Source organism: Microcaecilia unicolor, chromosome 1 (genome assembly GCF_901765095.1).
Source record: "Microcaecilia unicolor chromosome 1, aMicUni1.1, whole genome shotgun sequence".
Lineage (NCBI taxonomy): Eukaryota > Metazoa > Chordata > Amphibia > Gymnophiona > Siphonopidae > Microcaecilia > Microcaecilia unicolor.
Window position 1 is genome coordinate 467,733,650 of NC_044031.1, and position 23,716 is coordinate 467,757,365.

The window sequence follows — 23,716 nt, forward strand, 5'->3', positions numbered from 1 at the left end:
TTTCTATCCATCAACCAGTATTCCTAATCCAGAACAGAACATTGCCTCCTATCTCATGCCTTTAATTTTCTTAGGAGTCTCTCATGGGGATTTTGTCAAACGCTTTCTGAATATCTAGGTACACTACATCAACCAGCTCACCTTTACCACATGTTTATCCACACATTCAAAGAAATGAAGCAAATTGGTGAGGCAAGGGAATCCATGTTGACTCTTTCCCATTAAACCATGCTTATCTGTGTGTTCAGTGATTTATTCTTTATAAGTTTCCGCTGTTTTGCCCGGCACTTAGTCTCTTGTTATCGAATAGTGGAACAATAAAAAGGGCAGTGGCAGTCACTTAGGCAGTAAAGAAAACTATTTACAAAATCTTTCATCTCTTTCTAACAAATATCCCTCTTGGTGAGTACTCTGTGTAGCTCCTCCAGAACAATGTATCACTTAGTAACAAGCATGTACTGAAGAAAATTGGCACTTACTGTCTTTGAGATTAGCACTGTAGGGCAACTTAGGTCAATGCAGAAAGCTACTGTGGGCATAACGGGGTGGTTATGTGGGTTGTACATGACGAACAATGCAGAGAGAGATTATGCGGGTGTCAACAATGCGTGTGGCATAAATGTCCGCACATTGCATTAAAATGAATACTAGTAAAACCATTGAGTAGTGAATGACAGTGCAGAGAGGTAAACGGGGGCTTCTGATGTGCAGTTACCACAAAACATTTTTTCTCCTGATCTGGGGCAGTGTACAAGGAAAGGTTCGCAGAGAGGATTGAACTGCCAGTTTGTTGTCTTTTGCAAACAGAAGTTCCTGCAACTCGGGAAGTAACAAGATATGTGCGTGTGTCTCCAAACAAAACCAAAAGTAAAAGCATTGGCTTCTGCACTTAAATGTGACCCACGCGAAGAATTTTCTCCGAGGACAAGCAGGCTGCTTGTTCTCACTGATGGGTTGACGTCCTCGGCAGCCCCCTCCATCGGAAAGTTTACTAGCAAAGGCCTTTGCTAGTCCTCGCGCGCCCATGCGCACCGCGCATGCGCGGCCGTCTTCCCGCCCGAAACCGGCTCGAGCCGGCCAGTCTTCTTTCGTCCGCGCTCGGTACGGTCGTGTTACGCCGTTCGTGCCCCAGAGAGTCGACCTCGCGCGTCCTTTTCGACGTGTTTTTTGCTGTTTTTTCCTTGAAAAAGTTCGGGAAGCGCTCCGGTAGTGTTCCGGAAGACCCTTTCGGGTTTTCTGCCCTTCCCGTATTTCTCAGTTTTTGCCCCGTAAGTTTTCTTTCGTTGTCGGGGTAGGCCTCTTTTGGCCTCGGTCGAGATTTTTCTCCCTCTAAATTTTGGTGCTTCAATTTTCGCCATTTCGGCTTTTGATTTCGCCGGCGTGATTTTTCCGCCCATGACATCGAAGCCTTCCAGCGGCTTCAAGAAGTGCACCCAGTGCGCCCGGGTAATCTCGCTCACTGATAGGCACTCTGCGTGTCTTCAGTGTCTAGGGGCCCAGCACCGCCCTCAGAACTGCAGTCTGTGTTCCCTGTTACAAAGGCGGACTCAGGTAGCGAGATTAGCCCAGTGGAACGTTTTGTTCTCGGGCTCTTCGTCGGCATCGGCACCGGAGGCATCGAGTGCATCGACGTCGTCAGCGTCCGGACCATCTTCCTTGGCTGCCGCTCCATCGACTGCATCGAGGCATCGGACCTCTGCATCGGCGCCGAGGCATCGGGCGACTGCATCGACGTCGGTGGTACCGAGACTTCGTCTGCTGATGTCGTCGGACGGAGGTGCATCGTCAGGAGTGCAGGTGAGGGCTGTCCATTCCCCTGCTGGTGGCGGTGAGCCTTCGGGTGGGTCTCCTACCCTGAGGGCTCCTGCGGTACAGCCCCCCCGGGATCGACCCTCTTCGGTCTCGGCCCCGAGGAAGCGACGGATGGATTCTACGTCCTCCTCGTCGGTGCCGGGGAGCTCCGGTGACATGCTTCGGAAGAAGTCGAAGAAGCATCGACACCGGTCTTCTCCCCATGTCGGCACCGAGAGCTCTGGGTCGCCGAGGGATTCGGCACCCAGCAGGCATCGGCACCGAGAGGACCGCTTACCCTCTGTTCAGGAGGTGTCGATGCGCTCCACTGTGGACAGCCCGGAACAGCCTCCTCGCCCGGAACAGGTTCTGACGTCGACGCCTGCATCGACCTCTCAGCCTTTCTCTGCAGCCGCTCTAAACGAGAGCCTCCGGGCCGTTCTCCCAGAGATTCTGGGAGAGCTGTTGCGCCCTACCCCTCCGGTACCGGCGGTGCTTGCGCCTCCGGTACCGTCGAGCGTGGCGCCGGCTGGCCCATCACCCAGGTTGAGGTCCCCGACGTCGGTACCGCGTGCGGTGCCGACAGCGGCCACCTCCCAGGAAGGCTCCCCGACTACGTCGGCGGAGGGAGCTTCGCCGATGCGGGCGAGGGAGTCTACCTCTCGACGCCCCCACCGTGGACGGGGTTCCACCGAGTCGAGTAGGGCGAGGTTGCAGACGCAGGTTCGTGACCTTGTGTCTGACACCGAGGGTGAGGCCTCGTGGGAGGAAGAGGAGGACCCCAGATATTTCTCTGACGAGGAGTCTGAGGGTCTTCCTTCTGATCCCACTCCCTCTCCTGAGAGACAGCTTTCTCCTCCCGAGAGTCTGTCTTTTGCTTCCTTTGTCCGGGAGATGTCTACGGCCATCCCCTTCCCGGTGGTTGTGGAGGACGAGCCCAGGGCTGAAATGTTTGAGCTCCTGGACTATCCTTCTCCACCTAAGGAAGCGTCCACTGTTCCCTTGCACCATGTCCTAAAAAAGACATTGCTTGCGAACTGGACCAAGCCACTAAGTAATCCCCATATTCCCAAGAAGATTGAGTCCCAGTACCGGATCCATGGGGACCCAGAGCTGATGCGCACTCAGTTGCCTCATGACTCTGGAGTTGTGGATCTGGCCCTAAAGAAGGCTAAGAGTTCTAGGGAGCATGCTTCGGCGCCCCCGGGCAAAGACCCTAGAACCTTAGACTCCTTTGGGAGGAAGGCCTACCATTCTTCTATGCTCGTGGCCAAGATCCAGTCTTACCAGCTCTACACGAGCATACACATGCGGAACAATGTGCGGCAGTTGGCGGGCTTGGTTGATGCTCTTCCCCCTGAGCAAGCCAAGCCTTTTCAGGAGGTGGTCAGGCAGCTGAAGGCGTGCAGAAAATTCCTGGCCAGAGGAGTTTATGACACTTTTGATGTTGCGTCCAGGGCCGCTGCTCAAGGTGTGGTGATGCGCAGGCTCTCATGGCTGCGTGCCGCCGACCTGGAGAATAGACTCCAGCAGCGGATTGCGGACTCGCCTTGCCGTGCGGACAACATTTTTGGAGAAAAAGTCGAGCAGGTGGTAGAGTCTCTCCACCAGCGGGACACCGCATTCGACAAGTTCTCCCGCCGGCAGCCTTCACCCTCTACCTCTACAGGTAGACGATTTTTCGGGGGAAGGAAGACTGGTCCCTATGCTTTTGGTAAGCGTAGGTACAATCCTCCTTCCCGACAGCCTGCGGCCCAGGCTAAGCCCCAGCGCGCTCGCTCTCGTCAGCAGCGTGCGCCTCAGCAAGGCCCCGTGGCTCCCCAGCAAAAGCAAGGGGCGAGCTTTTGACTGGCTCCAGCAGAGCATAGCCGACATCCAAGTGTCAGTGCCGGGCGACCTGCCGGTCGGGGGGAGGTTGAAAGCTTTTCACCAAAGGTGGCCTCTCATAACCTCCGATCAGTGGGTTCTCCAAATAGTCCGGCAGGGATACACCCTCAATTTGGCCTCAAAACCTCCAAATTGTCCACCGGGAGCTCAGTCTTACAGCTTCCAGCACAAGCAGGTACTTGCAGAGGAACTCTCCGCCCTTCTCAGCGCCAATGCGGTCGAGCCCGTGCCATCCGGGCAAGAAGGGCTGGGATTCTATTCCAGGTACTTCCTTGTGGAAAAGAAAACAAGGGGGGATGCGTCCCATCCTAGACCTAAGGGCCCTGAACAAATATCTCGTAAAAGAAAAGTTCAGGATGCTTTCCCTGGGCACCCTTCTCCCCATGATTCAGCAAAACGATTGGCTATGCTCTCTGGACTTGAAGGATGCCTACACACACATCCCGATACTGCCAGCTCACAGACAGTATCTGCGATTTCAGTTGGGCACACGCCACTTCCAGTACTGTGTGCTACCCTTTGGGCTCGCCTCTGCGCCCAGGGTGTTCACAAAGTGCCTAGCTGTGGTAGCAGCGGCACTTCGCAGGCTGGGGGTGCACGTGTTCCCATATCTCGACGATTGGCTGGTGAAGAACACATCCGAGGCAGGAGCCCTGCAGTCCATGCAGATGACTATTCGCCTCCTGGAGCTACTGGGGTTTGTGATAAATTACCCAAAGTCCCATCTTCTCCCAGTGCAGAAACTCGAATTCATAGGAGCCCTGCTGGATTCTCGGACAGCTCGCGCCTATCTTCCAGAGGCGAGAGCCAACAACTTGTTGTCCCTCGTCTCGCGGGTGCGTGCGTCCCAGCAGATCACAGCTCGGCAGATGTTGAGATTGCTGGGCCACATGGCCTCCACAGTTCATGTGACTCCCATGGCCCGCCTCCACATGAGATCTGCTCAATGGACCCTAGCCTCCCAGTGGTATCAGGCCGCTGGGGGTCTAGAGGACGTGATCCACTTGTCCACGAGTTTTCTCAAATCCCTGTATTGGTGGACGATTTGCTCCAATTTGACTCTGGGACGTCCCTTCCAAATTCCTCAGCCACAAAAAGTGCTGACCACGGATGCGTCTCTCCTGGGATGGGGAGCTCATGTTGATGGGCTTCACACCCAAGGAAGTTGGTCCCTCCAAGAACGCGATCTACAGATCAATCTTCTGGAGTTGCGAGCGATCTGGAACGCTCTGAAGGCTTTCAGAGATCGGCTGTCCCACCAAATTATCCAAATTCAGACAGACAACCAGGTTGCCATGTACTATGTCAACAAGCAGGGGGGCACCGGATCTCGCCCCCTGTGTCAGGAAGCCGTCAGCATGTGGCTCTGGGCCCGCCGTCTCGGCATGGTGCTCCAAGCCACATATCTGGCAGGCGTAAACAACAGTCTGGCCGACAGACTGAGCCGGATTATGCAACCTCACGAGTGGTCGCTCAACTCCGGAGTGGTGCGCCAGATCTTCCAAGCGTGGGGCACCCCCTTGGTGGATCTCTTCGCATCTCGAGTGAACCACAAAGTCCCTCAGTTCTGTTCCAGGCTTCAGGCCCCCGGCAGACTAGCATCGGATGCCTTCCTCCTGGATTGGGGGGAGGGCCTGCTGTATGCTTATCCTCCCATCCCTCTGGTGGGGAGGACTTTGTTGAAACTCAAGCAAGACCGAGGCACCATGATTCTGATTGCTCCTTTTTGGCCGTGTCAGATCTGGTTCCCCCTTCTTCTGGAGTTATCCTCCGAAGAACCGTGGAGATTGGAGTGTTTTCCGACCCTCATCACACAGGACGAGGGGGCGCTTCTGCATCCCAACCTCCAGTCTCTGGCTCTCACGGCCTGGATGTTGAGGGCGTAGACTTTGCCTCTTTGGGTCTGTCAGAGGGTGTCTCCCGCATCTTGCTTGCTTCCAGGAAAGACTCCACTAAGAGAAGTTACTTCTTCCATTGGAGGAGGTTTGCCGTCTGGTGTGACAGCAAGGCCCTAGATCCTCGCTCTTGTCCTACACAGACCCTGCTTGAATACCTTCTGCACTTGTCTGAGTCTGGTCTCAAGACCAACTCTGTAAGGGTTCACCTTAGTGCAATCAGTGCATACCATTACCGTGTGGAAGGTAAGCCGATCTCAGGACAGCCTTTAGTTGTTCGCTTCATGAGAGGTTTGCTTTTGTCAAAGCCCCCTGTCAAGCCTCCTACAGTGTCATGGGATCTCAATGTCGTTCTCACCCAGCTGATGAAACCTCCTTTTGAGCCACTGAATTCCTGCCATCTGAAGTACTTGACCTGGAAGGTCATTTTCTTGGTGGCAGTTACTTCAGCTCGTAGAGTCAGTGAGCTTCAGGCCCTGGTAGCCCAGGCCCCGTACACCAAATTTCATCATAACAGAGTAGTCCTCCGCACTCACCCTAAGTTCCTGCCGAAGGTTGTGTCGGAGTTCCATCTGAACCAGTCAATTGTCTTGCCAACATTTTTTCCCCGTCCTCATTCCTGCCCTGCTGAACGTCAGCTGCACACATTGGACTGCAAGAGAGCATTGGCCTTCTACCTGGAGCGGACACAGCCCACCAGACAGTCCGCCCAATTGTTTGTTTCTTTTGACCCCAATAGGAGGGGAGTGGCTGTAGGGAAACGCACCATATCCAATTGGCTAGCAGATTGCATTTCCTTCACTTACGCCCAGGCGGGGCTGGCTCTTGAGGGTCATGTCACGGCTCATAATGTTAGAGCCATGGCTGCGTCGGTAGCCCACTTGAAGTCAGCCTCCATTGAAGAAATTTGCAAAGCTGCGACGTGGTCATCTGTCCACACATTCACATCTCATTACTGCCTGCAGCAGGATACCCGACGCGACAGTCGGTTCGGGCAGTCAGTTCTTCAGAACCTGTTTGGGCTTTAGGATCCAACTCCACCCCCCGAGGGCCCTGTTTGTTCTGTTCCAGGCTGCACTCGCAGTTAGTTGGTAAATTTTTTAGGTCAATCTCAGTTATGTCCTCGCCGTTGCAAGGCCCAATTGACCATGGTTGTTGTTTTGAGTGAGCCTGGGGGCTAGGGATACCCCATCAGTGAGAACAAGCAGCCTGCTTGTCCTCGGAGAAAGCGAATGCTACATACCTGTAGAAGGTATTCTCCGAGGACAGCAGGCTGATTGTTCTCACAAACCCGCCCGCCTCCCCTTTGGAGTTGTCTTCCCTTGAAGTGTATTGTCTTGCTACATACTGGACTGGCCGGCTCGAGCCGGTTTCGGGCGGGAAGACGGCCGTGCATGCGCGGTGCGCATGGGCGCGCGAGGACTAGCAAAGGCCTTTGCTAGTAAACTTTCCGATGGAGGGGGCTGCCGAGGACGTCAACCCATCAGTGAGAACAATCAGCCTGCTGTCCTCGGAGAATACCTTCTACAGGTATGTAGCATTCGCTTTATGTGCAAGAAATTTTTGCAAGACTGATTTTCTAGCAGCTAAAAGGGTAGTTGGGGTTATCTAATATCTGCATTTGCTCAATTTTATTTTATGTATTCTGTATCATGTTAAGTCTATTTTTCTTGATATAGCTTTTTCTTATAAAATAATTCCACTCTATGTAGATTTGGATTCATATTATGTGTAACGATCTATTTTTTTTCTTTTGGTGTTTTTGTAAGGTTTTCCTATTATCTTAAGCTTGGTTGGTAGTGTTCCTTTTCTGTACAAGTATTTACTTGGTTGTAAGGTTTAAGGCCCTGTTTTCTAAGACGCGTTAGTGTTTTTAACGTGCCTACAATTAGTGCGCGCGCTAACCATGTAGGTGCGTATATGGTTAACGAACGTTAAAGATGTTAACGCGCCTCTAACGTGGCTTAGTAAACAGGGCCCTTAAAATGATGGTAAATAAATTAACCTAAACCCTAAGATAAATGCAGCACAGTACTTGAGAAATAGAGATGCAGTTTCTCCTGTACTGTATAAAATAGAAAGATAACAGATGTCGGTTCCCAAAACTGATATATTCCAGTCACTAAATGGAAAATAATTTTTTTCTACCTTTGGTGATTTTATTTTTCCTAATCATATTGGTCCCAATCTCAGGTTCTTTACTTTATCCTTTTTGTTTGCTGTCCATGGTCTGCTATGCGCTTGTCTTTTTTTTTTCTTCTCCTGTCATCTTCACTTCATCTCCAACTGACTGATCTTTTCTGCTCAGATTTCTTCCATTTATTTTTCTGCCTCTTAATCTACTCGGATTGCATCTCCTACTTCTCACCATCCAGTCTTCAAGCCTTTTGTAAAATATTCAGAGAATTGTGTATATCCCAACCTGGATGTCCAGATTCTGTCTGTGACCTATGCAAAATGGGGCTTATATTAGATTATTTCTCAAAACATGTTAAATTTCCACCGAACTGCACTTGCCATGAGCTCTATAAGCTATTAATTTTATTTGTAGTTATTGAAATGGATGACCTGCTGATCCATATCTACTTCCGTGCTGTGCAATAGCTAAACATTAAGCCATTACAATAAAAACACAACAGATACAGCAGCTATTTTTCCCCCTCCCCTAACCCATTTACAGTGAACCCTCGACCATAAGCACACTGAAATGAAAAGGTCTCCATTCCTTTTTTTAAACCTGACCAAATCATTTTCACATTGTAATACTCTTAGGAGAGATGTTCCACAGTTGTGGTGCTTTCATTGTCAAGAATGTTTCCTAGTGTTGTGATGAGTAAGCCTCTTGGTCACACACAATAAACCTTCACCTTGAGAGTGCAAAGTGCAGCCTATACTGTAAAACAAAGATAAACAGAGGCATTATGAGCTCAGATATCTTGCATTGAATTCACCACTGCAGATGCATCAGCACCGGGAACTCGTGATCAAACTTGGATAACATTTGAAGTTATCACTTTATTAACAGAGATATTAGAGGTGTATTTGTTCTTGGGTGTTTTTAAAAAGTTTATTTTTAGTAGGAGTAAAAAGAGAGATCGTATTGTTCATATGAAATAAAAGGTCTGCCTAACAGTTTTGTGTATGTGGCCATTGGATGTAGGGTATGCATGTTTCCACTTAGCCACATTAAGGCTACCTCAGTGTGATGGGTTAGGCTCTGTAACAGCAGGAAGCACTGGGACTCTAGGAAAGGAATTGGTTCCCCCCCCACCCCCCCATTTCCTTCTGTCTGTTGAAAAGAAAATGTTGGAGCAGGACATGACTGAACTTGGGTATCTTTGCTGATGTCAGATTTGAGGGTTTTCAATAACTGCAATAAATCCATGGAACTCTTTATTTTTTCCCTTTTGGTTCATTGAGGCTTAAACACATTTTATTATTTTTCATAGGAACTGGAATTTTTGACATCTTTAGTGGTTGGTTTGCTTTGCATTCTGGTATTTCTATATTCCCATTCAGACCCACAAAGCTTGAATATCTGGACCTGTTTGTATATAACGGGACTAATGTGCAGCAATTAGATGAAATGGTAAAGGGAGGATGGTGAATGCTGAGTGCTGGACTCTGGTAGACTCTGCTTTCTTAAGCAAACTTGCAGAGCAGCAGAACTATGCATAGCACAAATTTTCTGCCATTTCACTCTCTTGAGTTGGTTGAAAATTGATCCAGGTTAGGCTTTGAACTGGATCCTGTACATCTGGGACGTAACGAGTGGTGTCTCATTTAGCAACTTTGTCTTTGATTCAAGATTGCATTATTTTGGCACAGCTCATATAAAAAAATATATATTCTGTGCAGAATTTGGATGCTTTCCTAATTCCTACTGGATTCAGAGTTGTTTGGCTTTCTCCAAGTGCAGAGCACAGGAGTGGCCTAATGATCAGTGCAGCAGGCCGAGAATCAGGGAAACCGGGGTTCAAACACTGCTTCTTCCACTGATGTTTCTTGCGACCTTGAGCAAGCTGTTTCACTCTACATTGCCTTGGGTACAAGTTAGATTGTGAGTCTTACTGGGCAGACATAACTTGTGTTCCTGATCGTAATTTGCTTTCAGCTTGGATTGGGAAAAGGCAAGGGAAATATCCAAGCCCGAAAAGCTGTGGACAGTTCATTCAGATTCATTTTTAAGTCCAGAGTTTTCTTTGCCAATCATGAAAGCTTTACATTCTCCACCTTAATTAGTAGTGGTGTCCATATTAATGATGAGGGTGATTTAAGAATTTCTGTCCAGCAGTAGCAGCATGATTAATTATGGTGCTCATTCAAATTATTTTTTCAAGTAGAATTTTGAAAGCTTTTGGAAATTATACTATTTCTCAATGGTGATTTAGCTTTCCATAAGAACAAAAAGAAAAGAATTGGATGGAATTTTCATATTGTATATCCTAAAATTAAAGCATCTCAGGTCTTGTCTCCCTCTCCACATTGGTCTCATCATTCTCCGTGCATGCTCACATCCCTACTGGTACTTTAGTCTTTTAATTCTTCCTTCCACTTGTATCCATTCTTGTCGCCGCATCATCCACCTCCTTGCCACTTATACCTATTTGACAACTTTTGTGTAGGTCTTAGCATCACCTTTCTCGATGCCAGCAGTTGGGAGCATGTTCAGACATACCTCAGCTTCTATTCTAGGTGGACCTGTTGTTCCAGAAGGCAGGGCCAGTGTTTCAGTGGAGGGTTCAACCAGGGCAGTTGCCTTGGGTCCCCAGGCGAAAGAGGGCTCAAAGCCTGCTTGAAGCTTTAGGGCAGTCCACCCTTGGCACCTCTAATTTATACCAAAGGCATTGGAGGGTAGAAATGTCTGGGTCAAACTTCCCTGGTTCTTAGCCCACTGCTCCAGAACTACCATGTTTCCAAGTTCCAGAAGGAAAGACTTTTTGACCAGGGCTGTTTTTGAACTTGCATCCCAATTCAGTGTACCATTTATAGCTCACTATTTTACCCATTGAAATCATACAAGTTCTATAATGCACTAGGATAGGATTGTCAGAAACCCAGGACTGGCTTAAATATAATCTTTTATATATGTTTTATCTATAACCACTTTAGATGATGGGTGGGATATAAATTTAAAAAAAAATCCTACCTCTGAGAGCTGGATAATTTGGCAGATCCATCAATCTCTGGTGGTCTAGGGCAGGATTTCTTAACCTAGTCCTTGGGGCACACCAAATCCCATCAGGTTTTCAGGAAATCACAATGAATATGCATGAGAGAGATTGGCATGCACTTCTTCCTTGGTATGCAAATCTATCTCATGCATATTCATTGTGGATATCCGGAAAACCAGAACCAGATGGGACTTGGTGTGCCCTGAGGACAGGGTTAAGGCGGTTGAAGGCCCCACACCGACTCAGCTTGCTTTCATTTCTGTGTCGGTGGTGGCAGCAGCAGTAGACAGGAGGGAATGGTACAAAATGTCAGTCAGTATGCGGCGTTGGTGGTGGTGGAAGCTAGAGAGAAGTGCCAGTTGTGCAAGAGGGGTGTAGGAGAAGGAGAGATGTGGAAGTCAGTGTGGGCGGATGAGGGGGAGAGGAGAGGGCAAAAATGTACACCAAGGGGGAAGAGGACGGGAGAAATGCAGGACACCACATGAGAGGAAACAGTATACTTTTATACTTGAGTTAATCACCTCCCCTTTTTGGGGGGTGGAGGGGACTGTTAGCTTATACTTGGATAAGCCTATGTTCGAGTAATCATTCTCTCACTTTCACATGTACTAGGAGCTCAACTGTTTAATTTCTGTACTTCCTGGTCTTTCTCCTGCCTTTTTTTTCTTCTTCAGTTGACTTCTTGGCATCTCCTTTGTTTATCTTGCATTTCTGGAACTCTTGTCTCCATGTATACCTTTGCCTTTCTTTTAACACTTCGTTCTGAGCCTCCTCTTTCTCTCCTGTCAACCTTTTTTTTTTTTTCTGGTGTTCCTTTCTAGAGTCTCTTGCTCTGACTGTATCCGTTCTTCTTGTTCTCCTTTCCAAATGCCCTCCTCTTGTGTATCAGCATTTCTTCACTTGCTCCTTTCTAGGAGCCTTCTTTTTTTCTACACCAGCTTATCTTCTGTTCTTTTTTTTATGTTCCTTTTTCTTTCTGCATACACCTTTTTTCTGGTTCTCCCATCTAGGTTTTCATCTCTTTCATTTCCTACAGAATCTGTCCACTATTTTAATATGTTATTACCCCTTTATTGTGATTTTTAAAATTAGCAAGCTTAAATTTGCCTCAGTTGCTCATTCCAGCTTTTCCAGTTTTTGGTTGGCTCTTTGTATACCCTCTCAATTTAAATATAGGGTTTGTAGTACAAAATCAATAGTACATTATCTCCTTTATCTGCAGGAGTCCACTTAATTATAACGAAGCCTTTTAACTTTTTTGTTAACCTCTTGCTGCAGGAGTCTAAGAACAAGTTCACCATGGCCTTTATCTGCAGCAGGGGTGTTACCTTCATCTCCAGTGTGCAGTACCACTTTCACCTTCACTAGCCCTATTGCGTAAGCTACAGGGAAGCACCTTTTTAGCCTGGACAACATGCAGCCAGTATATATTCTTCCTTTTCTTTCCAATAATACTTCAATTGCACTGCTACCTTGCTGAGATTTGATATAGATTTTATGCAACAGGGTTACCATGTGAAGATAATCGACAAGATTGAGGACTCTGAGATACACAGCAATTCACTAACTACTGCTGCTGAACTTTGTTGTGCTCCCCCTTGAGGAGGAAATGTTGAGATTTCGGAGATCAAGAAAAGGCATAAGCCTCCTGTCTGAGTAGAAACCTCAATTTTTCTCTTAAGATGGGACAGGTACTATGGCTTTGGCATGGAGAAAAGGAGTTTCTCCTACAACAAAATATAAAATAAGGTGGCTGAAAAGAGATTTAGTCCATGATAAGAGGACAATTCGTGGGATGAGTGATAAATCCGAGACGATATCCATCCTGGATTATAGAAAGACCTACGAGTCTGTCATGATCTCCCCCCCCCCCCCCCCCCCCCCCCCCCACACACACACACACAGATAGGGCAGGATAAATGTTGTGTAGTTAACTGGAGGTCTGGAAGGCTGCTACTTTGCCTGGGCAAGAGCCACCTGCTTAGACTGAGTCCTTTCTCTTTGTTTTGGTTTAGGGGGCAACAGCGCGTTGAGCTTTCTAAGGTTGCTTTGGTTAATATAGAGGGTTGAACTGCTGAGAGATTCTGTAGAGTAGAACAATGATCTTTAATCATGTTGTCAGTCTTTCATATTCTCTTTAAAGTGTGAGTCTCCAGTACAAGGTGCATCAGCTAACTTGGGGTGGAAGTCTTCACACAATTCAGATGCTTGTACCTAGGCCAGGCATCTGGCTACAAAGCAGAAACGCTGGGTAAGATTTCAAAGGCATCATAAGTTGCCCTGATAAGATGGGGTTCCACATTCACCAGCCTCTGCTAGTAAAGAAGGTAGCTAACTGAGCTTGCGTAGAAAGACAGAGGAAAAACCTTTCACTTTGTGAAGGATGGCATGTATATGCTATACCACATAGATCTGGTGAGCAGCTGTGCTCACGAATAGCATATCTCCCCAAAAATCTTCTTCCCCAGGGAAAATATTAGAAAACTTTTTGCATTTCTCACAGCTGTTTCACATAGCATTTCACATAGCTGTTGCCACTTGTTGAAGGTGGAAAGGAATTTCTTTAGCCATTTTGCTGATAAACTTAGGATAGGAAATGTTCTTATATGGAGACTCATTCCTTGGTGATGGAGATTATCCTTGTGTTCTGAAGAGGGTAGCTGAATATCAAAAGGATGTACACATTAGATGGAAACAAGTCCACAGATGATGGAGGAAGTGAATGAGCAGGCTCATGCTCAGTCTGAAGGAGACAGTAGGATCTGAGTGCGTGACTCTTTGTGCAGGAGTCAAGCCACAGGAGTGAGAGAGTGCTGTAGAAGAAGGCAAAGGAGGAGTCTCAGATGGATTTCTGCAATAACCTTTAACAAAGTCTGTGAACATCTTTTCGAAAAGAGTGAGAATGCTCTGGATGCTGGAAAGATGTTCTGAGATTCATCCAGCACTGTAACCAGTCTGTGTTGAACATGTCCTTTGCAGTGTTGGGAGGTTCAATGAAAGAAATAGTAGCACAGATTCAGCTTCAGTAGTTGGAAAACAAAACCAGTGCCAGGCAGACTTCTAAGATTGGTGCCCTGAAAATGGCAAGGACAAATCAAGATCAAGTATACATGTGTAAGTATCACATCATATCTTGTTGGGCAGACTGGGTGGACCATACAGGTCTTTATCTGCCATCATCTACTATATTACTATGTCACCGCTCTACGGCTGTTGTATAGAGAGTTACTCTAAGAGCCTTCTTTTAGTTGTAGGAGTATCCGCGCTGGCCGCTTGTGCTTTGGATGGAGTTGATGCAAGCGGCCTCTCCAGGGCTTTTTTTGTAGGTGCTCTAGAAGCAGCTGCACTGTGAGCCTAGATACCTCAAGGGAGTCTCCCCTTTTGGTGACTGGACTCCTTAGGTCATTGCACCTAGTGGTTGATGGCTTCTTCTTGAAAGATTCTCAACTGGTCTACGCAGGAGTAAATCCTTCTATGCAGAGGCATTCTTCATGCATGATTTCTTTAGGAGCAGCACCTCTACAGCTTCAAAATGCTCACACAGGTGATGAAGATGGTCTCTTCATGTTTGTAATGAAATTCAGTCACAATGTTTACAGTCCTTTTGATCATGGTCAGGACCCCAAGCCTAAGAGACATTTAGTATGCGTGTAGAAAAGATTTTTACATGGAGGGACAAAATCCTAATTTTGGCGACATATGCCCAGCACTGTTCCTCAGGGGCTAAAAGATTTTAGACCTCAGCTGTATAAAAGTAGCTGGAACTCATTAGTGCAGTCCAGTCTGTTGGGCAGACTGGATGGACCATGCAGGTCTTTCTCTGCCGTCATCTACTATGTTACAGAAAGTGTGGCCTAATTTGTGGAAATGAAAAATCACTGTCCACTGTAATCTAATGCATTACCTTTAATCCAGTTTCTAGGAAACACAAATAGGCAGGGTGGGGATACATGGGACAGCCTCCTAGGGAGGTGCGGAAGAGAAAAATTGTAATGAGATTCAAGAAAGCCCATGACTTACATAGAGGATTCCTAATTGTGAAGAAGTAAAGGGAAAGCCAGAGTCCAAAAAGGGCCATGGCAACAGATCAGGAATAAGGTTGGACCTTATGTTCCTCATCTGACAGTATTCTTGGGTCTATGTATGTGGGTGAGAGGGATGTAGAGTAGAAGGATGGACATCAAGAGGGGAGCATATGGAACAAAAGATCTGCTAGTGCTAAGAAAAGTGGAAATATCAGTGTGGCATAAATTGAATAGAAGCGAGCCTTTGATAGTGTCCCATACTCCTGGATAATATATTGTCTTCAGATGTACAAAATAAATGCTAAATTGAGTACATTAACTACAACATGGAGGAGTGGCCTAGTGGTTAGGGTGGTGGACTTTGGTCCTGAGGAACTGAGTTTGATTCCCGGCACAGGCAGCTCCTTGTGACTCTGGGCAAGTCACTTAACTCTCCATTGCCCCATGTAAGCCGCATTGAGCCTGCCATGAGTGGGAAAGCGCGGGGTACAAATGTAACAAAAAAAAACAAAACATGAAAATCTGGCAAACCACACTCCATCTACAGTGTTTAAATGGGCAGCATGTCATTCATAATATCAAGATCCCGTGAGGAATATTTTAGGGAAACTTTGTCACCACCCTTGTTTTGTATAACTTTTAATCCTTTGAATGTATGTCTTAAAACTTTGGGTTATGGATTTAGTTTGTAGATTGCTTAAAGCTTTAGAGTTCTAGCAATCAACATCTGCCAGAACAACTTTGTTTAGTGAAAAGCTTTTCAGATGACATCAGAATGTTTTTGGCCTGGATAAATGTACTATGGCAACTTTCCTAGGAGGGAAATCCAAGTAAAACTGAAAATCTCTCTCTGACTGTGCCATCAAGGAACTCGAACAGGAAAGGGTTATATAAATATCTAAGAGTTAATGAGCAGCAATCCAGCATGAAGTACTGAGAGAAAAGACCAGCAAAAGAGTATTACAAGAGATTAAAACTGATCCTGAAAAGTTCTCTAGCATCAAAGAATAAGATACAGGCTATGATTCCTGTACTCTCAAATAGTTTGGGAATTATGGACTGGCGTCTTAAATACCTTGAAAAATTGGATGTTTATGAACAAGAAAACTCCTTCATGCTCATGAAGTAGTCTATAAGAATCAGTGTATACCAAGACTGTCCATTCCTAAAGCTGAAGGAAGAATGGGTCTCATAGAAATAGATTATACATTTAGAGCTGCTATCATAGGCCTAAAAGTGTTGAAGTATGAGAGCAAGGGTCCAGAATCTAGTTCTATCATAAGCTTGGTAAGCATTCTGATGACGAGAAGGAATGAATGATAATCCACCTGTAAGTACAGGGATGGAACCAACAGAAAACAAAGCGGGAGAATTTTTTTTAAAGTATATACGCAGACACAGGAAAAAAAAAGAAGTGGTAAATACACAAATACAGTGGAAAATATAAAATGTTGATCAAGGCTGGACACATGAATGGTTAAGGAGAGGAGAACTGTAACTTAAGGATGAGAGATTGATAGCTGCAGACCTAGACAGTGAATTAAGGACGAGATGGTTCACAGCAACCGACATTGTAGATTTTGTAAGTAGAGGAGTGTAGTAGCCGTGTTAGTCCATTCTTAAGGTTATCAATAGAAATCAAACAAAATAAAACATGGAAAAGAAAATAAGATGATACCTTTTTTATTGGACATAACTTAATACATTTCTTGATTAGCTTTCGAAGGTTGCCCTTCTTCGTCAGATCGGAAATAAGCAAATGTGCTAGCTGACAATGTATATAAGTGAAAACATTCAAGCATTACTATGACAGGGTGGGAGGATGGGGGTGGGTAGGAGGTGTGCATGGGGACATCAAAGCATATCATTGATATTCTAACAGGATGGGTGTGGATAGGTGAGGGGTGATCAACAGAGAATTACAGCTTTATGGTTTATAATGGGCTAGGAACCCCAGATCCTTGTTAAGTCCTTTCTGTTGGGTGTTAAAATATTCAATCATTCTGACTTCAAAGGTCTTACGTTTTTGTATGGTTTTAAAGTTACCTTTCAGGATTCTCACTGTGAAATCACTGGTACAGTGTCCTGGTCCTGTAAAATGCTGACCAACAGGGGTGGGAGCCCTACTGGCACCAGTATTGTTCATGTGATGTCTATGTAAATTGAATCTTGTCTTAAGCATCTGGCCCGTTTCTCCAATATAACATCCTTCGTTACATTTTTTACACTGAATGATATATACCACATTGGAAGTTGAGCAAGTGAAAGATTCCTTTATGTTGAATATCTTTCCTTTGTTGGATGACTGTGGGGTCCTGTGAAATGTTTTGGCATAGTTTGCAACTGGATAAATTACAGGGAAGTGTGCTCTTCTGTTCCTTTTCAGTCTGTGATGGAAGTTTACTTCTGATTAGCTTGTGTTTTAAGTTGGGTGGCTGTCGGAAGGCCAGTACTGGTGGGGATGGGAATATCTCTTTCAGTAATTCATCCTCCTGGAGTAGAGGTTGTAGATCTCTTATGATTTTCCTCATAGTAATGCTTGAATGTTTTCACTTATATACACTGTCAGCTAGCACATTTGCTTATTTCCGATCTGACGAAGATCATAATAGAAGTGTCAGTCTTGAGCAATTACTCTGTGAATCATGTGGAGACATGCAAGATCCTCAAGTACCAACAAATGCCGTCTGAAACTAAGAAAATGTGCCAGAAAGATACAAAAATATTTCCCATCATTTTGGGTGCCACAAGCTTGATCAAAAAGAATTTGTAAGTACATCTGGATATGTTGCCTATATGCAATACATCTTATGAACTCTAGAGGAAGCTTTATTTGGCATGATGCAAGTTCTATGATGAGTGTTGGCAGTAAATTTGAGAGACTGAGGTAATACCCCCACATGGCCCTGGCTTTTGAATGAGGTTCATTTCTGTCCCCGAGACAAACCAAGGTGACAGCTCTGTGGGAGAGCACTGTACAAGACCAGAGCTTCATCAGTGAATTTATGGTCAGACTACTAAAGAAAAATTTAAAACCGTCCAGGAACTTAAGATCTTTGAAGTTATGATGATAATCTTTTGACACAAACAAGAGGTCTTAACAAAGATCTGGATTTTCTAAACCATAAAATTGTACTGCTTTGTCACCCTCTGAACACCTGGCCATCTCTTCTTGTTTCTCGCTCCCTCCCCAGCCTTACCTTTCCCCGTGAGACTGTCGTCATTATGCTGCTGTTTCACTTCTTTATTTTGATCTTTTGCTCAATTGCCTTCAAAGCAATGGTATGCTGGAGCCAGCTCACACCAGCCAAATGAATGGACTGCCAACCACTTCCTTCTGTTTATTTCCAGCTCTGAGCATGCGCGAGAAGTCCCAGCATGTTGCTCAGAGCCAGAAACAAGCAGCGGGGATTGGCGACAGTCTATTTATTTGACTGGCGGGGCTCGGCATCCCTGCCTGCAAAGGTATGCCTAGCACACCTGCAAGGGGGAGGGGAAGAGGAATGTGCTGCCCCCCTACCCCCGCCCTGAGAGAGAACCCGTTAAAAATTTACCAGCACACCACTGCTTCAAAAGCTAGTCAAAAAATGTATTAACTTAATCCAAGAAAAAAAGGTATAGAAGCTCATTTTCAAAGCGCATAAACTTAGTTACACAGAGATGTATTTTTAAAGCTCTTAGACCTACAAAGTTCCTTAGTAACCTATGGAACTTTGTAAGTCTTAAGTGCTTTGAAATTGAGCCCTATAATAACCTGTGGAACTTAGACTTACAAAGTACTTTGAAAATACGCATATAAGTAACTTTGTAAGTCTGTGTGTGCTTTGAAAATGAGCACCTTTATTTATTATCTGGAGAAACAAAGAAGGACCCAAGCCCCTCTTCTGTGAAATTGCAGGGAAAAGTCAGAGTAGTTTTTTGTTTGTTTTGGGGTTTTTTAGTAGTATATGCTGATTGATATAGACTTTGTGTTTTGTTTTTCTATCTAAGATCTGGACAACAATATTCAGCTTTCATGTTTCCAGCCTTCATTTATACAGTTCTCTGTTTGCCTTCTCTTGCTCAGATCTCTCTTAAATTGCTTCTTTTTTTTTTCCCTACCTTCCACATTTTTTTCCTGTATGAGAATATAAGATGTGCTATACTGCATCAGACCAGTGGTCCAGCAAGCCCAGCATCCTTCCTCTCAGTAGCCAATCCCAAGGTTACAAGTATCGGACAGGATCTCAAGAAGCAGATCCATTGCTTTTTGCCCATAAGAGAGATAAGCAATGGCTTTACCAAGCTTACTAGGCTACTTATGGTTTGTGGACTTTTCCAAATCCTTTTTAAACCCAGCTGTGCTGAGTACTTAGTGGCCAGATTTAGGGCCTATGATTACAGGGTTCCAGAAAGGGACACTACATTTGGTCCCTGACCAAAGAATGTGATTGAGACAACAGGAGATGTGAATTGGGAGGGAATATAAGATAGGAGAAAAATCCACAGGTGGTTGTGAATGAAAAGCTGATGAGACTGGATCCCAGCACCAGTTTTACTGAAGCTGGAAATATAAAGTAATTTGCTATTCCTTTACAAAAAAAATCCCTGTTCATTCTGTGGATTCAACCTGTATTTTTAACGTTTGAAATGTTGACTTAATTATTGCTCACCTTATTACAAATGGGGATCTCATTAGGTTTTCTTGAGTGAATCAAGTTTGGTTGGCATTTAGCATAGACATAACTAGCAGCCATGTTAGTTGCTTATTTCAAATGGTGGTGTCTAGTGCCGACCTCCCGATTAGGCAAACTGGGCTGTTGCAGCAACTTCTGGTGACGGCGGTTGGGGGTACGAGCGCAAAGATCAGCATTGCAGTCAAAGCAAAGCAATAGGTCCTGACAGCCACACAGTGAAGAACCATCGACGCAGTTTTCAAATAGCTCATTTACCCAAATAAATGGCTTTTGGAAGCTGCTTTTGTGTATGTGGTTAATATTATTTAAAATATTCCGTTTAGATTTATTATTTATAACTCACCGTTATCCAGGGCATTCAACTATATATGTTTTTATAGGATTATGCGGAGACAGTTTGTGTCGGTATGATCATGCTTGTTGAGATTAATTATCAATATTGGGGGGAGGAGGAGCATCCAGAGACTTGGTAGTTAATTGAGTGGGATTCAAAACTGAAGTTTTGCCTAGGGCACCTAATACCCTGCACCGGGTCTGGTTGTGTCCATGCAAGCACAGTACTTCCGTAAGTCACTTTGGGATCCTTTTACTAAGCTGCAGCAAAGCGTGGCCTTAGTATGCCCTTGTGTGAGTTCTTCCTGCGTGTTGAGGACACTTTTGCCGCAGACATAAAAATGGACAATTTTCCATTGTTTGTATTAATGGCTGTGTGCTAATGTTGCTACAGTTTGCGGCCATTAATAAAAACGTTTTTTTTTCATTACCATGTGAGCAGGGGCATAGCTACGTGGGGCTATGGGGGCATGGGCCCCCGTAGATTTGTCCCTGGCCCCCCATCGCCAACCCTTTTGACCCCCCTCCCGCCGCCGTCAGGTACCTTTGCTGGCGGGGGTCCCCAACCCCCACCAGCCGAAGTCCTCTTCTCCGGTGCAGCTGCGTTGCTGATCTGCAAGGGCAGGCTTCTGTATAGACCTGTCTTATTAACAAATAAGTAAATAATCAGATGACCACAACAGTGGTCACTGACCCGTCCTACCCTGCAAAGATGTAAATGAAACAGTATATACCAGTCCTATTAGAGCAGCAAGCAGGTTCCTGGAATAGCCTAGTGGTGGGTGCAGTGCACTGTAGAGAAGGTGACCCAGTCCCATAATCCATTCTATTACACGTACGTACAGGACGTCAGACTCGCAGAAACAGAAGCCTGCCCTTGCAGATCAGCAACGTGGCTGCGCCGGAGAAGAGGACTTCGGCTGATGGGGGTTGGGGACCCCCGCCAGCAAAGGTACCCGGTGGCGGGGGAGGGTTGGTGGCGGGGGGAAGAGGGGGTCGAAAGGGCGCTGGGGGGGGGGGGTTAAAAATGGCGGGAGGGGGGCATGGCTGCGCCGGGGGTGTGTGCTAAAATGTGCCCCCTTTACCTCGGGCTCTGGACCCCCCTCCCGCCAAAGTCTGGCTACGCCCCTGCATGTGAGCACTTACCGCCACCCATTTTCAAAGTGGTAAGGACTCAGTTAACGCAGGGTAATATAACTGCACTAACTGATTAGTGCAAGAACACCCCGGCATGCCCCCTCTGGAAAACAAAAACAACACATTTTTAGCATGTAAATTAGAGAACACTAAAATGGTACTTACATAGGATGTCTGAGCGCATCGTTTTAGACCACGTTAGATGCGCATCAGCGTCACAGCTCAGTAAAAGGCCTCCTTTGTGAAGCTTAGGTCTTTGGATGGGAAGGGGGTGTGTGTATTTTGATCATGCAATTTTTCTAAGTCCCATCGCAACAAAGTAAAGCAATAATTCCGTTTGGGAAAAATAAATAAATAAATGCTTATTTTACATCTTTCTCTCTTGTGGGAATGTTTTTATTTACTGTGGTTCTTTGATTTATTTCTTTGTGTTCTTTATTTCTTTTTAGAATAGTCCTCATCAGTGGCAGACGATCCTTCTGTAGCATATTTTCAGTGTTGCCATATCAAGATTGTAGCCAAGTTGGGTATGTATATACATGTGTACATGATGATATCATGATCTGTGTGTAATATAGCATGATGTGGCAGTACTGTACTGAAGCACATTGAAGGTAATTTTATAAGGACCATACCGAGCTATAGTTATGCCTGTGTAACTTCCCAGTAGTGCCCCCACCTGCTTCGCCATCACCAGTAAGAGGAGACAATGGACAAGGAGCGCTTTTTTTTTTTTTTTTGCACCCCGCCGTATTTGTGTAGCCACACCACGCTCAGCCCTTGGTACAACGCTGAATTTTATAACAGGGCGACTAGGTTTACTACTACTACTAAACATTTCTAAAGCGCTACTAGGGTTATGCAGCGCTGTACAATTTAACAGAGAAGGACAATCCCTGCTCAAAGGAGCGTTTAGCAAGCAAGAAGGGCCTATTTTATAAAGAGACACAGACACCTATTTGTCTTCATAAAGTACTAGTACAGATCCAGCAGCAACACCACCTACATTGAAAATACAGACATTAAGCCTAATCAAGAGCAGTAATAGTGTGTGCAAGTAGGTATGTAAATAAGCCTGTTTTGTAATCGATGCATGTGTACCATCTGTAATCAAATACAGGATTTATTTCTCCTTTTTATCTTCAAGACTCCAACAGTTTTTAATCGTCTTAACAAGTAATTAAATTCTGGAATTTGTTGCCAGAGAATGTGGTAAAAGCAGTTAGCTTAGCAGGGTTTTAAAAAGGTTTGGATAAATCCCACTGTGGCAATGCTTATGTACGTATCGTTTTTTCATCAGTTTCTATGGTTTATCTCCTGATGCAGTGAGTCAAAGAATAAGTTCTCCCTGGCCTGCTTTGTGACTCTACCTGTGCTGCATCCATACTGTGCCTCTGCCAGTTCCTACAGTAATAGTATGCACGTTTATCCAACATGAGTATTTTCATGCCTGACTTTAATTTTATAAAAGCCATTTTATGCACATATGTACCACATATGTACTAAATTGACCTTTATATGATTATCCCCTAAAGGCCTGTCCTTGCTTCTGTTCAGTGTGATGAGGAGCACCGTACACATATGCTTTGGCTAACCTTTTACTTTTTGAAATACCTGGGTGCCTCTACATATGTATTAGCCCATTCAGAAGAGAATTACAGTAAATGCATTCTATTTTCAGTAATTGTTAGTCAACCACTCCCTGTTAAGTGTCTTGGCAACTTTCAAAAATAGTTACATGAGGCTGGTACATTCACCAGGAGATTACATAGTAACAAAAAGTACATTGGTACAAAAAATTGACAAACATAATTACAGTTTTGAAAAGTATTTTTGAAAATAAAAAGTTTTCAAAACTCAGCAAAAAGAAATATAAAAAGTACCATACCTTATCTGCAGTAGGAGACTCTTCCAAATTTTAATTGTTTTGAAAAGAATAGGAGGAATGAAAAATCTGTTTAAATTAGGATACCTCTCACCGAGGGATATTTAAGTAAAAAAAATGATTCAGAACTCTGGAAGGTAATCTAGAACTACTAAAGAATTAGAAAAATAATTTTGAACAGAACATTGCCAAGTTTTGAAAACAATGCATGCCACCTTGAAAGAAACATGAACCTTGGTAGGTAGGTAGCTAGCCACCAATAAAAACAAAAATTGTAAAAAAAAATATATATTGGGGAAGCCGCCTCATATTTTCAAACTCTAAAAATCAATTTTGCAACAATGTTCTGTAAAAGCTGATTTTACTCTAATTCCTGAATATAAAGAATTGTAATACTCAATTTGAGATAAAATCAACGAATGAACCAGTAACCTATTGTGAAGAAATAGGGTGTTTTAAGCATGTAAAATGTATTGGATATTTTCCTGCATTACGTTCTGAAGTGTATTTCTCCTGTTTGACCAACAGGAGGACTGATTGGCACACAGATAATAGGAAATGTCAGTAGTGATATAACCAGTTTTTATTTGAAACTTGACTGTTCTGGGCTGTGATTGGCCTGGAGTTTTGAAAATTACCCAGTAGTGCTGACTGTTGCTTCAGTCTTAGCCAGGAAGAAAGAGAGCAAAGATCTCTTTGCTGAGGCTCGGTAAATTATATGTTCTGATCTTCCCAGGTACTGTTTAGCCAGTATGCAAATGTTTAGTTAGTGTTAAAATTGATCCATATTTCAGTTATCTGTTATTGTTTGCCTGTTTGCACTATTTTGTTCCACTGTTCAATATTTTTAAGAGAATAAACATAATTGTTTGTTTGCCCTGTTTGGCTGGACTGATAAAGAATCCTGGTGGTT

General features: G+C 44.9%; 1 protein-coding gene across 1 annotated transcript in view; it reads left to right on the forward strand.

Moving 5' to 3' along the window:
• CABLES1 (Cdk5 and Abl enzyme substrate 1) overlaps positions 1–23,716 on the forward strand; it is a 258,207-nt gene that overhangs the window by 146,112 nt on the left and 88,379 nt on the right. Inside the window, 1 exon segment of the mRNA XM_030213504.1 lies at positions 21,368–21,445. Coding sequence (XP_030069364.1) covers positions 21,368–21,445 — 78 coding nt within the window.